Genomic DNA, 12,967 nt, shown 5'->3' with positions numbered 1-12,967 from the left:
GCTTGTGAGCATGCTAACATTTGCTAATGAGCAAGTACAGCAGAGACGGATTGGAATGTGGTTAGTGTGGGCAGATATTTGGGCAAATATATATAGATATTTTAACCTGACGGAGGCGCCAGATGAAAAATTGAGGATTGAAGCAATTACAATTCATCTTGAGGGGTATTTGAATGAAGGCTCACAACTTATTTTTGTGAGTTGTTATGAAACGGATTCTCCTCTATACTGTGATTGCAATAATGGCATTGTTCTTTTTTCCTTTGCATAGACTGAAAGTGATATAATGGGATAATTTTCCACTTCTTTTGTTAACAGCCATCATGATTCCTGTGATGGAATTCCGGCAATTCTCTGAACAGCAGCCAGCGTTCAGAGTCCTGAAGCCGTGGTGGGATGTGTTCACCGACTACCTGTCTGTAGTCATGCTCATGATTGGTGTCTTCGGATGCACTCTTCAGGTCAGTGACAAAGCCTCACCATGATGTCTCTACTTTGGTGAACGGGCTTCTCCTTCATGAGTTACATAAGGTTATGTAATAGCTTGTGCCGATTGTGTTTCCACTTTTTGACTGTCACCATTTGTTTGAAAGTGAAGGGGAAAATGTAGATAATGCACGCTAATGTAACTTCAGTTTAAACTGCAACATGTTTATAAGATAAAAGGAGTTGTCCTATTTTTTTCAGAACATCTAGAGTGATTTAATTCACTCAAGCTCTCCGATAGAACATTACTGCCCTGCCTCGTGTATTGGCAGCAGCTCAAAAGCACTAATTCCCTGCTTTTACAACCGGGACTGTGTACAGCAAAGGAAGCATTCAGCCCAACAGGAGTTCACCAGTGGAAAGATTTACCCACCCAGCTCCTTTTAGTAAACATAAGATTCCAAACTCCTGTGGCCCGGCGCTTAACTTTTCTCTCTGTGAGGAATAGGACCGTTTTTTGGCTCCTGTGATACTCTGTAGTGTAAATCCTGAAAATTATACCAAAACATTTTTTAGAAAAACTGTTAACAGGATATTTATCAGTGTGGGAGCAGCTATTGTTTCCCACTCTGACTATAACAATGTTTAGACATGATCGAATAGTTTATAATAATGTATTCAGCCAAGTTTACATTATAAGTCAGACCATTATCAACATGCCATTTTGTGTAATTACTTCATTGTCGCACACAACATTAGAGTTAAAGGGAGAAATACAGAGAGAGACTGAGTTTGTAAAATTCTGCAGATCAGCTCTTCGGAGACCTCAGCAGACCTGACTTTGCATTTCAGTCTGTGGTGTGCTGCAGCACAGCTGGATTGCCCTTAGTTTAGTTATAATGTCCTTTTACATTCACTCTTCCCAAATGAAGTTTGTTTGCACTTAACATACTGTAATAGTTTCAGATAATTTGACAGTATAGAATCAGACAGCTTGACAAAGTGCACAAAATCTCTCTCCTTCAGTCATGCGACCATTGAATTAAAGCATCCATTTCCTGTTATTGCAGAGTGAAGCAGCTGTTTTTCAACATGTACTGTATGGTAAACACTAAAGCCAGTTCTTGTTTACTGATGCCAACTTTTGGTAAATATTCAGTATGTTTTCTTGCACTCAGTACACCGGGTTTCTCAGAGAAATTAGGTTACTCAAGTAATCAGAAAACACCTGGTCAATGCAGGAAGTTGAGGTTACTTTATTTACTTTTCAGAGCTGTTCGTTGGCAGTGAGTCAATGCGTTATTGCGGATGGGAAGAAGCTTTTGCTGAAGCTGCTGTGGTGTGTTGTGAGACTTTCTTGACTGTGATGCCTTGGGTTGTATTTAGTTTTCCACCAGGTACACAGGTGTGTTCAGGGGGTTTCTAACCATGTACCGGCCCCGGAGCAAACTAATCTGTCTTTTTTTTCTCACTCATTTTGTTTCAGGTAATGCAAGATAAAATCATATGCCTTCCTCTGAGAGTCTCGGAGAACAAAAGTGAAGTGGAATCGAAGTCACTGTTACACCTGCAATCCAATATTTCAACCGTACCAAGAGAAATGACAGGTCTAAAAACCGATCTGGATCTTCAACAGTACAGTTTCATCAATCAGATGTGTTATGAGAAGGCTCTGCACTGGTATGCCAAGTACTTCCCCTATTTGGTTCTTATACACACTCTCATTTTCATGGTGTGTAGCAACTTTTGGTTCAAATTCCCTGGCTCGAGCTCTAAAATAGAGCATTTCATCTCCATGCTCGGCAAGTGCTTCGACTCTCCCTGGACCACACGAGCTTTGTCGGAGGTGTCCGGAGAAAATCCAGAGGAAAAGGAAGATAAAAAGAGTGCCACTTCTAGGTCTAACATCGCTTTGTCTCCTGGAGAAGGAAGTCTGGAGAAGACACAGTCCCTCCGGTCGATCCCGGAGAAGATCGTAGTGGACAAGCCATCAGCAAGTGCTCTTGACAAAAAAGAGGGTGAACAAGCCAAAGCTCTTTTTGAAAAGGTGAAGAAGTTCCGTTTGCACGTTGAGGAAGGGGACATCCTCTATCTTATGTACGTTCGGCAGACAGTGTTCAAGGTGTTCAAATTCCTACTGATCATTGCTTATAATAGTTCCCTCGTGAATAAAGTGCAGAATAGAGTGCATTGCAAAGTTGAGATCCAGGACATGACGGGCTACAAAGAGTTTTATTGTAACCACACAATGGCTCATCTGTTTTCTAAGTTGTCCTACTGTTACCTGTGTTTGGTGGCCGTCTATGGCTTGACAAGCCTTTACACCTCTTACTGGCTGTTTTACCGCTCACTGAAAGAGTACTCCTTTGAGTATGTGCGACAGGAAACAGGCATCAACGACATCCCGGACGTCAAGAACGACTTTGCTTTCATGCTGCACATGATTGATCAGTATGACCCGCTGTATTCAAAGCGGTTTGCCGTTTTTCTATCCGAGGTCAGTGAGAACAAACTGAAGCAGCTCAACCTCAACCACGAGTGGACCGCGGAGAAATTGCGTCAGAGACTGCAGACTAACAGCAACAACAGACTTGAACTTCAGCTCTTCATGCTCCCTGGGTTACCCGACCCTGTCTTCGAGTTGACGGAGCTGCAGTCACTCAAGCTGGAGATCATCAACAATGTCACCATCCCTGCCTCCATCGCGCAGCTGGAAGACCTGCAGGAGCTGTCTCTTTACCAAAGCTCTTTAAAGTTGCACACAACAGCTACCTCCTTCCTCAAAGAGAACCTGAAAGTGCTTCGCGTGAAATTCGATGATAACAGGGAACTTCCACACTGGATGTATGGTCTGCGCAACCTAGAGGAGCTCTATCTCACCGGGTCTCTATGCCCTGATGTATCCAAAAATATAGTTCTTGAGTCGCTGCGGGAGATGAAGTGTCTAAAAACTCTCTCCCTCAAGAGTAATTTGACAAAGATACCTCAGTCCATAGTGGATGTCTCCAGCCATCTGCAGCGGCTGTACTTCCACAACGATGGCTCTAAACTAGTAATGCTCAACAACCTGAAAAAGATGACCAACCTGATCGAGCTGGAGCTGGTACGTTGTGATCTAGAACGCATCCCACACGCGATCTTCAGCCTAACAAATCTGCAAGAGCTTGACCTGAAAGAGAATAACCTTCGCTCAATAGAGGAGATCATCAGCTTCCAACATCTTCGAAAACTCATTTGCCTCAAACTTTGGTACAATGGCATCATGTATATCCCAGAGCACATCAAGAAGCTCGGCTACCTGGAGCGCCTCTACTTCAGCCACAACAAGATTGAGATATTGCCTTCGCACCTGTTCTTGTGCAACAAGCTGCGCTACCTGGACCTGTCCAACAATGACATCCGGTTCATCCCTCCAGAGATTGGAGTCCTTCAGAGTCTGCAGTATTTCTCGGTCACCTGTAACAAAATCGAAAATCTACCAGATGAGCTGTTCTTTTGCAAAAAGCTCAAAACGCTAAAGCTTGGCAAGAACTCGCTGTCCATACTCTCGCCAAAGATTTCCTACTTAGCTCAACTGACATACTTGGACCTCAAATTCAACCACTTTGAGATTCTGCCACAAGAGCTTGGTTGCTGTCGTGCTTTGAAGCGCAGTGGCCTTATAGTGGAAGAGACACTATTTGAAACTCTGCCTTCTGATGTCAGGGACCAAATGAAGGCTGAGTAAGATGCCTTATTGTCGCCACAGTGCCTGCTGTCTACCAATTCAAATTATTAATTTTGTATGAACTCATTACCATCTTTACATTACTGTTAAGTTATTTTTCTTGTTTCCTTAATGGAGGGAAAAATTACTTATTCATATATTGTCACATAGATTGTGGCTGCAACGGGGGTGCTTGTTTTGTTTTTTGACATATTATACAACCAAAAATTATTCTTAAAGGAATAGTTCTTGCTGAGAGTTAGCTGCTAGCTTAGCATAAAGACCCGCCAGCACCTCTGAAGCCAACTAATTAACACGTTGTTTGTTTTATCTGCACAAAAAAGTTAATGTAAAAAGGACAAGATGTGGTTTTATGGGGAGTAACATGCTGGACTATGCTTTGGCTTTATGATACAAAATACTTTTAATTAGATACGATACTTTTTGTTACAATTGTAACGATGCCAATACCAATTACCTTATACCTTAAATACCTTATATTAATCATTTCTTAAATGGGAATGTGATTTTTTTCAAAATAATGGAAAAATTTGGGAACATGTATTACAAAAACAAATATGAAAACTACAACAAAAAATGTTGCCACTAAGTGCAAAAAAAAAATAGACCAGTATTTTACATAAATACTATGATTAAATAATAAGGCCCCCTTATAACTTTCAGGTTATGTTGTTTTTAAATGTTAGAGGTTACTCGTGTGACACTTTTGCACTATTATTGCACAAATAGTGTATCTTGCTGTATTTTTATCTGCAAGCGAAAAGTAGCACCGCATCACGCTACGTTTCCTTTCTAAAAAAGAATGCAAAAACATGATCCAAAAGTGATGAAGACATTTGGAAGTGATGTAGCCATCCACGTTTATATTTATTTATATATCTATATATCAATATTTTTTTGAAGGAATTGACACTAAATGAGTAGCTTGTAAGTATCAAAGTAGCAATATCACAGTATCAAGACGCACATTCCCACTCCTAAGTAGGGAGATTTTTGAGGTGCTGGTAGGAAGATATTTCTGAATCAGTAAACAGAACCAGGCTACTTCCCTCTGTTTCAAATCTTTCTGCTTAGCTAGCTCTCCCCTGGCTGTAGCTTCACTAATAGCCTGCAGACACGAGTGATATTGATCTTCTCTCGGCAAGAAAGCGAATAACACTTTTCTCCCAAATTATGTTTAAATGCACATTTCCTGTCACTGCTACAATAAATAATTTGATTACTGAATGTAAATGTTATCAAAGACCTCACTGAGGGTGTGTTTAAGGCCAGTATCCTTAAGTATGATGTATTGTATATATCTACTGTTGCCCTTATAAAGTCTTTTATTTTCTTCAGGATACTGTTAGTTCTCATGGACTGCAGCAGGGTAGATGCAAAAAAAATACAAAGGGTATATTTCACATAAGTAGGCCTACATGTAAAATCTTGGCTGAACAATTCTGTATCTGAAAGATGCCAATTTAAAGTGCATTAAACTTAAAGGACTTGTCACACTGGTGTTTTCCTCCGGCTCTTGAAATGTGCACAAGAAGTGTGCAGCCTATTACAAAAATGTTTTATTAGAAACTGTATTCTTTTGTTGTTAACCATTAAAAATGTATATATTTGTAAATGTCACAGCTTAGGTTAACAATTCTTAAAGATATAACAGCACAAAACTCCGAATAACATCTATTTAATTACTTGATATCGGAACGGGGTCACTGCACATTGCATGTCCCTAATTGTGTTGTGGGATTAGATACTACTTGCTGGTGAGGATTAATAAGGCAAAGAAGATTAGTCTATTATCATGCGCACAAGAGGCACCAACGAAAATATGTAGTTGTCTAGAACAAAAAATATTCAAAGTTATGGGGGGGGGGGGGGCATTGCACAATTTTCCTGCCGAAATGTGAAAAGAGCTTGTGGCTGCAATAGGACCAGTCCTGGAATAAATGTATAAACTGAATCTGTTACCAAATACATTGCATACGAAGACTGAAAGTAAAAATAGGGGAACATATATATTTGCAAATAATGAGTGAACTTACAAGGGAAGTTGGGCCCTGCAAAATATGTAATATGTATTATTCTTAATTCATGAATTTGATTTGTATTTATTTGTACAGGGCCGACGCACATTGGTCAACATTTCTGTTACTCTACTGAATTGTGTGCAAATATACCAAAAACAAAAAAGAAAGGTTTGGATCATATAACTACCCTTGTGACATTGTGCAAAGACAAATGAGACCTGCATGGAAATAAAGTCTGTCTCTGTTGACAAACAAGGCTTTTCTCCCTTATAATTGTAATTACATTGTATTAAACATACATATCTACTTTTATTTTAGGTGTTTCCTCTGGTGAAGTATTTTTGGAATAACAAAACAAAGCTGTGATATAACTTTACACCCCTAAAATTACACCCCTTGCACTTTTACGACGGTCCCTAACGTCAGTGGGTCATCTCCTCTGCTACTGTCAATCCGTGCGAGGTATTTCGAAACGCTATATGGTGTTCACCAGCTTCTGGTGCGGAAAACAACAGCAACAACAACAACACGTGTGCAACATCATATTTATCCTGCATATTACAACAGAACTGTCGCTAATTGATGGTCCCGGGCTCCGGCGAAACGTACCGAGGAGCAGCAACCTCGGCGAGCGTGTGAATAACATCAAGCCCGGCTACACTTGCAGCAGCTGGTGCTGCCGTGCCGCCGCCGCGTCGCCAGTCGGAGGCAGAGGACCCGACCATCTGAAGCGGAGTGGGGGGTAGTCAGCTAAGCAGCTTACAGCCCGGCCAGCAGGCCCACGGTTGAACTGGTGCAAAAAATGGACGGCTTCATCACCGCGGCGAAACATGGCTTATAGAAAGAGGCGTTGTTCTGTACTGCCGGCATCCACATAACTGGATCAGACCTCCTGAAGGTGCGTATCTGTGCGTCTTGAGTGCCGCTCCACATTTAGGTTATTCAAGGTCTACAAATGTAACCGCTGCGCTCTGGCCCCGTTATGTTAGCGGGTTATATAGCGTGGGGGGTTGGCTATAACCATATAAAGGGGCCATGTAATGTGGACGCGTCGTGATTTTCTCCAGCGAAACACAGAAATCAATGGTGCGTTTAAATGCTTCACGGACATCAGGTTCACCTCTTGTTTCGTGTCCGTGGATGCGTCTCGCTGCTGTAGCCGGTCTCACCCTGCTTGGCAGCCCCGTTGCAAATACTGACCTTCATGCTTTCAACACAGACAATAGAATATGGACAAAGCCGTGGTGGTACAGATATTATTTCATGTCTTTAGAGAATATACATAACAATCTGTTCTCTCTCTTATCTGGGAAATGTGGCCTTGGCTAAAACTGTACACAACCAGTGTATGTTTCCAGACCTCTGTGTCACATTGGCTCATTCTTACTGACAGGAAGTATAATTTCTACCGAGTGTGATATACAAGTGAAAAACAGAAACACCTTCACAGTGAAATACAGCTAATGCCATCTTACTACAAAATGTGTAAAATGAAATATTAGAAACACATTAGAGTCTAGTGTGCCCCAATAGAACATAGTATAGTAATCACTACCTCTCTATAACTTTGAACAATTTGAGAGTCTTAAAAAGCATGAATTTATTACGAGGATGTTGTATTGGACTTCATGGGATTACAGGGCCTTTCTCTTTTTGGTTTCTCTTTTCTGGTCAGTAAGTGTGTCTCACATGAACAGGAGCAATAAACAAGTCACTTCAGGATGTAAACAGGATTATGACCAGACATAAACTCTGTTGTGTTAGCAGCCTGGATATGTTCATCACCACATAAAATCGTTTATAAATACAGTATATTTATATGAATATATTCATCACTAAACTGAAACCTGTTTCCCCCAAAAATGACAATTCTGTAAAGTTTTATGATATTTACCACTTTGTCACCGATTCAAGGGCACATTTCTACATGTAGATTTTAGATATTAAATAGGCAACCACAACACTTTATACTCTCTGCGAGGGCGGCAGTACCTGTACAACTGTCAAATTACAAACAAAAGTATGTGAAATTACAAAAACAAATCGACTGAAAATAATCTTTTATTGTGTATGCTATTAATTCATATTTTCTGTTGCAGGAATGTTCACCCTCACAGAAGTAGCCTCTCTGAATGACATCCAGCCAACGTATCGAATACTGAAACCATGGTGGGATGTCTTCATGGATTACCTTGGTATTGTCATGTTGATGTTGGCCATATTTTCTGGAACAATGCAGTTAACTAAAGACCAAGTGGTTTGTCTTCCCATTCTGGAGCAAACTCCAGAGGGGGCTGGGGACTTCTTAGGACCCCGACCACCAGAGACAGCTGATAGTTTATGGAACAAAGAAAGCGCCATTGGAGAGCAAGCCGCTCCTTTAATGGCTAAAAGGCCTCCTGATAGCATCGACCCCACAATTCCCTTCCCCCAATCGGGTACTTTTGGGCAGCCTACAGGCGTCAGAACCAAGCTGGATTTTCAGCAGTATGTTTTTGTCAACCAGATGTGCTACCATGTCGCCCTCCCTTGGTATTCCAAATATTTCCCATACCTCGCTCTAATCCACACTATTGTATTAATGGTCAGTAGCAACTTCTGGTTCAAGTACCCAAAGACAAGTTCCAAAATCGAACATTTTGTTTCCATACTGGGAAAATGTTTTGAATCGCCTTGGACTACCAAAGCTCTGTCCGAGACGGCGTGCGAGGACTCGGAGGCGAACAAGCAGAGACTGGCCGGTGCCTCCTCCCTCCTGAAGCATCTTTCCACAAGTAGTGAGGAGGGGAGTCCAAACCAGTCCGCCCCATTGCTGACAAAATCCGGGGTCACGTTTTCTGCTGAGAAGCTCGTGAGTGAAGTTCCCGCCATGACCATACTGGACAAGAAAGACGGCGAGCAAGCAAAAGCCCTGTTTGAAAAAGTTCGCAAATTCCGTGCCCACGTGGAAGACAGTGACTTGATTTACAGGCTGTATGCCATTCAGACAGTCATCAAAACGGTCAAATTCATTTTGATCCTGTGCTACACGATGACTTTTGTTGCCTCTATAGATTTCGACCACGTGTGTGAGCCTGAAATAAAGCATTTGACTGGATACAGCAAGTTCCATTGCACGCACAACATGGCGTTCATGATAAAGAAACTCCTTGTTAGTTATATCGCTCTCATATGCGTTTATGGCGTAATCTGTATATACACGCTGTTCTGGCTTTTTCGGAGACCTCTTAAGGAGTATTCTTTTGAAAAAGTCAGAGAGGAGAGCAGCTTCAGTGACATCCCAGATGTTAAGAATGACTTTGCGTTCCTCCTCCACATGGTCGATCAGTACGACCAGCTGTATTCAAAGCGGTTTGGCGTGTTCCTCTCTGAGGTGAGTGAGAACAAACTTCGGGAGATCAGCCTGAACCATGAGTGGACCTTTGAGAAGTTGCGGCAGCATGTGACGCGCAATCTCCAAGAGAAGTTGGAGCTCCATCTTTTTATGCTCTCCGGAGTGCCAGATGCTGTGTTTGATCTCACTGATCTGGAAATCCTTAAATTAGAATTAATCCCAGAGGCCAGAATAACAGCTAAGATCTCACAAATGATAAACCTCCAGGAGCTGCACTTCTATCACTGTCCGGCCAAAGTTGAACAGGCTGCTTTCATTTTTCTTCGCGATCACCTCCGGTGCCTTCATGTCAAATTTACAGATGTCGCAGAGATTCCTAGCTGGGTATACTTGTTGAAGAATTTAAGGGAACTGTACTTGGTTGGTAACCTGAACGCTGAAAACAACAAAATGATCGGACTCGAGTCTCTGCGGGACCTCAGGCACTTGAACATCCTGCACCTCAAAAGCAACCTCACGAAGATCCCGACAAACATAACGGATCTGTCTCCGCATCTCGTCAAGTTGGTCATTCATAACGACGGTACAAAGCTCTTAGTCCTGAATAGTTTGAAGAAAATAATGAATCTGGCCGAACTGGAGCTTCTCAACTGTGAGCTGGAGCGCATCCCCCATGCTATTTTCAGTTTGAACAACCTTCAGGAACTGGATCTGAAATCCAACAACATCCGTACAATAGAGGAGATCATCAGCTTCCAGCACCTCAAGAGACTGACGTGCCTCAAACTTTGGCACAACAAGATCATCACCATTCCGTTGTCAATTAGCCACGTCAAAAGCCTCGAGTCGCTCTATCTCTCACACAACAAGCTCGAGTCTCTACCGTCATCGTTATTCACCCTTCTCAAGCTAAGGTACCTCGATGTCAGCCACAACTCCATAGTGGTAATACCGCTGGAGGCTGGCTTTCTGCAAAACCTCCAACATTTCGCCATTACAGGCAACAAAGTTGAGGTAGTTCCAAAGCAACTGCTCAAGTGCAACAAACTGAGGACCTTATGTCTTGGCCACAACTGTATCTCCTCCGTTCCGGAGAAAATTGGCCAACTCTCGCAGCTGACCCACCTGGAACTGAAAGGCAACTGTCTGGATCGTCTCCCGGCTCAGCTCGGTCAGTGCTGCCTCCTGCGCCGGGGCTGCCTGATGGTGGAGGATCATCTGTTTGACTCGCTCCCCATGGAGGTCAAAGAGAGCATCAATCAGGAATCTAGCGTTTCTTTTCCAAACGGTTGCAAGTGTCTAAGTGATGGACGGTAGTCACAACCTTCGTAGCATTTCATCTTAGAAGTCTTTTTTCTTTCTTTTTTTTATCGTGCCATTAGAGAAAGTTGTTCAGGGTACTGTGTCGGTACGCTTCATGATCTTTTAGCAACTTATAACATACCACAGCACATACAAGGATACATACTGGATACATTTTAGATGAACTCCATAAATGATCATGGCTTGTGTCATGTCTATATATATTTATAATCTTTCTTTTTGAGTTAATGTAGGGACATAGTAGCAGTTAAATCACTCTGCTTATATTTTGTACCTTTCTTATGCAAAAATATCTACAGTGGACATTTGTATCATTTTAAAACGATCCTTTTTGATTTAGTTTTATTTTCCTCACATGGACTAGATAGGCCTACACTTGATTGACCTCAATTTAGAGGCTCCATTCACTCAAATTACAAAAACAAATCGCACTCTCCTTTAATAGTATGCAAATAGTTTTGAAATGTCTGCCTGCCCTCAAATAAGGTGGATGTAAGTAGAATTTGGTCCGTGGTGCTCACAGCAATAGAATATTATACTTCACAAAAATTCAACAGTGACATTTTTTTCCAGTCACATTGTCCCAATTACCCTGAATATGACCTTGCAGTTTTTTATTACACCTACATTTTAGCAAAGAAGTGTTCTTAGTGAAACCTGTTTACAGCGAGTGTGTTGATTATCCAGAGAGCCTGGGACTTTGCTTCTGGAAGGAGACGTTGCTGTTGAAACGTTCCATTCCCCTCTAACAGTATTCAGATGGAGGCAGACGTCTCAGGTATGGATATCTCAAAACTTGAACTAATAAAACACAAACTATCTGGCTGGATAGATAATAATAAGTGAGCAAATATGTATATGTAAATGTATTATGTAAATAGTATGGCCGTATACAGGCCAACTGACGACTGAGCAAACTCTCCGCTGAGGAAGACAGCAAAGAGTTTGGTTTGTTTGCTCCAGAAAAAAGATAGAACCTTAAATTAAGATTATTACTACTGCTACAGTACATCTTCCAAGGTGAAGACTGACTCGTTTACACTACCACTACAGTATAGACCACAAACAGTGACATATGCTGCACAAACAAATTTTGTTTGTATAACCTAGTATCATGATCCTCATCCATTCCAATTTGAATATCCTTGTAATATATTTAACCCACCACCACGACGACGGCTCCCGTCTGATCCTTTTCTCTACTTTGTTGAAAAGACTTGAATCGCGGCATTATTTTTGATAGAGTTGAGTCTTTGAAGGTGTAGGCAGTAGATCGTTTCCTTTCTTGTGTACAGCCGACTCCCAATGACGCTTTTCATTAGTTGTACTTTTTGCTAACGTTTAAGGGGAATAGATACAACATTTTAATAGATATCGCTATGAAACGTCCCCAGCTGATTACTGATACAAAGAGTGTATTTTTTTGTATTACAAATTGTTTTTAAATGTTATGTTTAAATATACAAATGAGGTATTATCTAATTGTAACATTTGATGAATTTAAGAGAAATACACAGATACCAAGTGGTGGTATACAAAGTAGTTAAATGAATACCTACAGGTATGTTTAAAAAAAAAAAGCGTTTGTGAAAAGATATGTTATAGAAGCCATATAACCCAAAATCTCAAAATTGAACAGTCCATGATGAAAAATGATGTTTTAGCCTGGGTGGAATCGCTTTCATTACGTTTCATTCTTGTAAACAGTGTATTTAACATGTATTTTGTGTGTTCTTTGTATGTATTTATGATCTCATTGTCTATTATCTGTTCTTCTCTCTGCACAGCACTTTGTAAACCTGGTTTTAAAATGTGCTACATGAATAAAAGAATGACTTATTACACTGTTATTATTACTATTACTCAAAACTAGAAAATGAAGCCCACGTTTCTCGGCAAAGGTGGTTTTGCATCAAAGAAACATATTTAGAATTATTCTAAATAATTGCAGAGTCGAACCTTGATGCCTGAATTAAAACCGTATCAAATTTCTTTTCAAATTATTTTATTCATTGTTAAACAACAGCGTACACAATATTTTCTCCTCACTTAGCATATGACAACTGATTAAGAACAAGAAGATTTGCGATCCCAAATTGCAAGTCAGTTGTGGGTTATATTCATTCATTCACACGT

At 41.0% G+C, this 12,967-nt stretch overlaps 2 protein-coding genes across 2 annotated transcripts; both read left to right on the top strand.

Moving 5' to 3' along the window:
• Positions 1-323: 323 nt before the first annotated feature.
• Positions 324-4,153, top strand: lrrc8c (leucine rich repeat containing 8 VRAC subunit C; the record flags this gene model as incomplete). The annotated part of the gene is made up of 2 exons (XM_079158614.1): positions 324-461; positions 1,913-4,153. 2 exons carry the CDS (start codon positions 324-326, stop codon positions 4,151-4,153), a joined length of 2,379 nt encoding a protein of 792 aa, XP_079014740.1.
• A 4,122-nt stretch (positions 4,154-8,275) lies between these two features.
• lrrc8db (leucine rich repeat containing 8 VRAC subunit Db) lies at positions 8,276-10,825 on the top strand (the record flags this gene model as incomplete). Its single annotated transcript, XM_079158613.1, has 1 exon — positions 8,276-10,825. One exon carries the CDS (start codon positions 8,276-8,278, stop codon positions 10,823-10,825), a length of 2,550 nt encoding a protein of 849 aa, XP_079014739.1.
• Positions 10,826-12,967: the final 2,142 nt, after the last annotated feature.

The sequence above is a fragment of the Pholis gunnellus genome (genome assembly GCF_910591455.1).
Source record: "Pholis gunnellus genome assembly, chromosome: 4".
Lineage (NCBI taxonomy): Eukaryota > Metazoa > Chordata > Actinopteri > Perciformes > Pholidae > Pholis > Pholis gunnellus.
The sequence above is the reverse complement of the archived record's forward strand: the minus strand, read 5'-3'. Positions and strand labels throughout refer to the sequence as shown.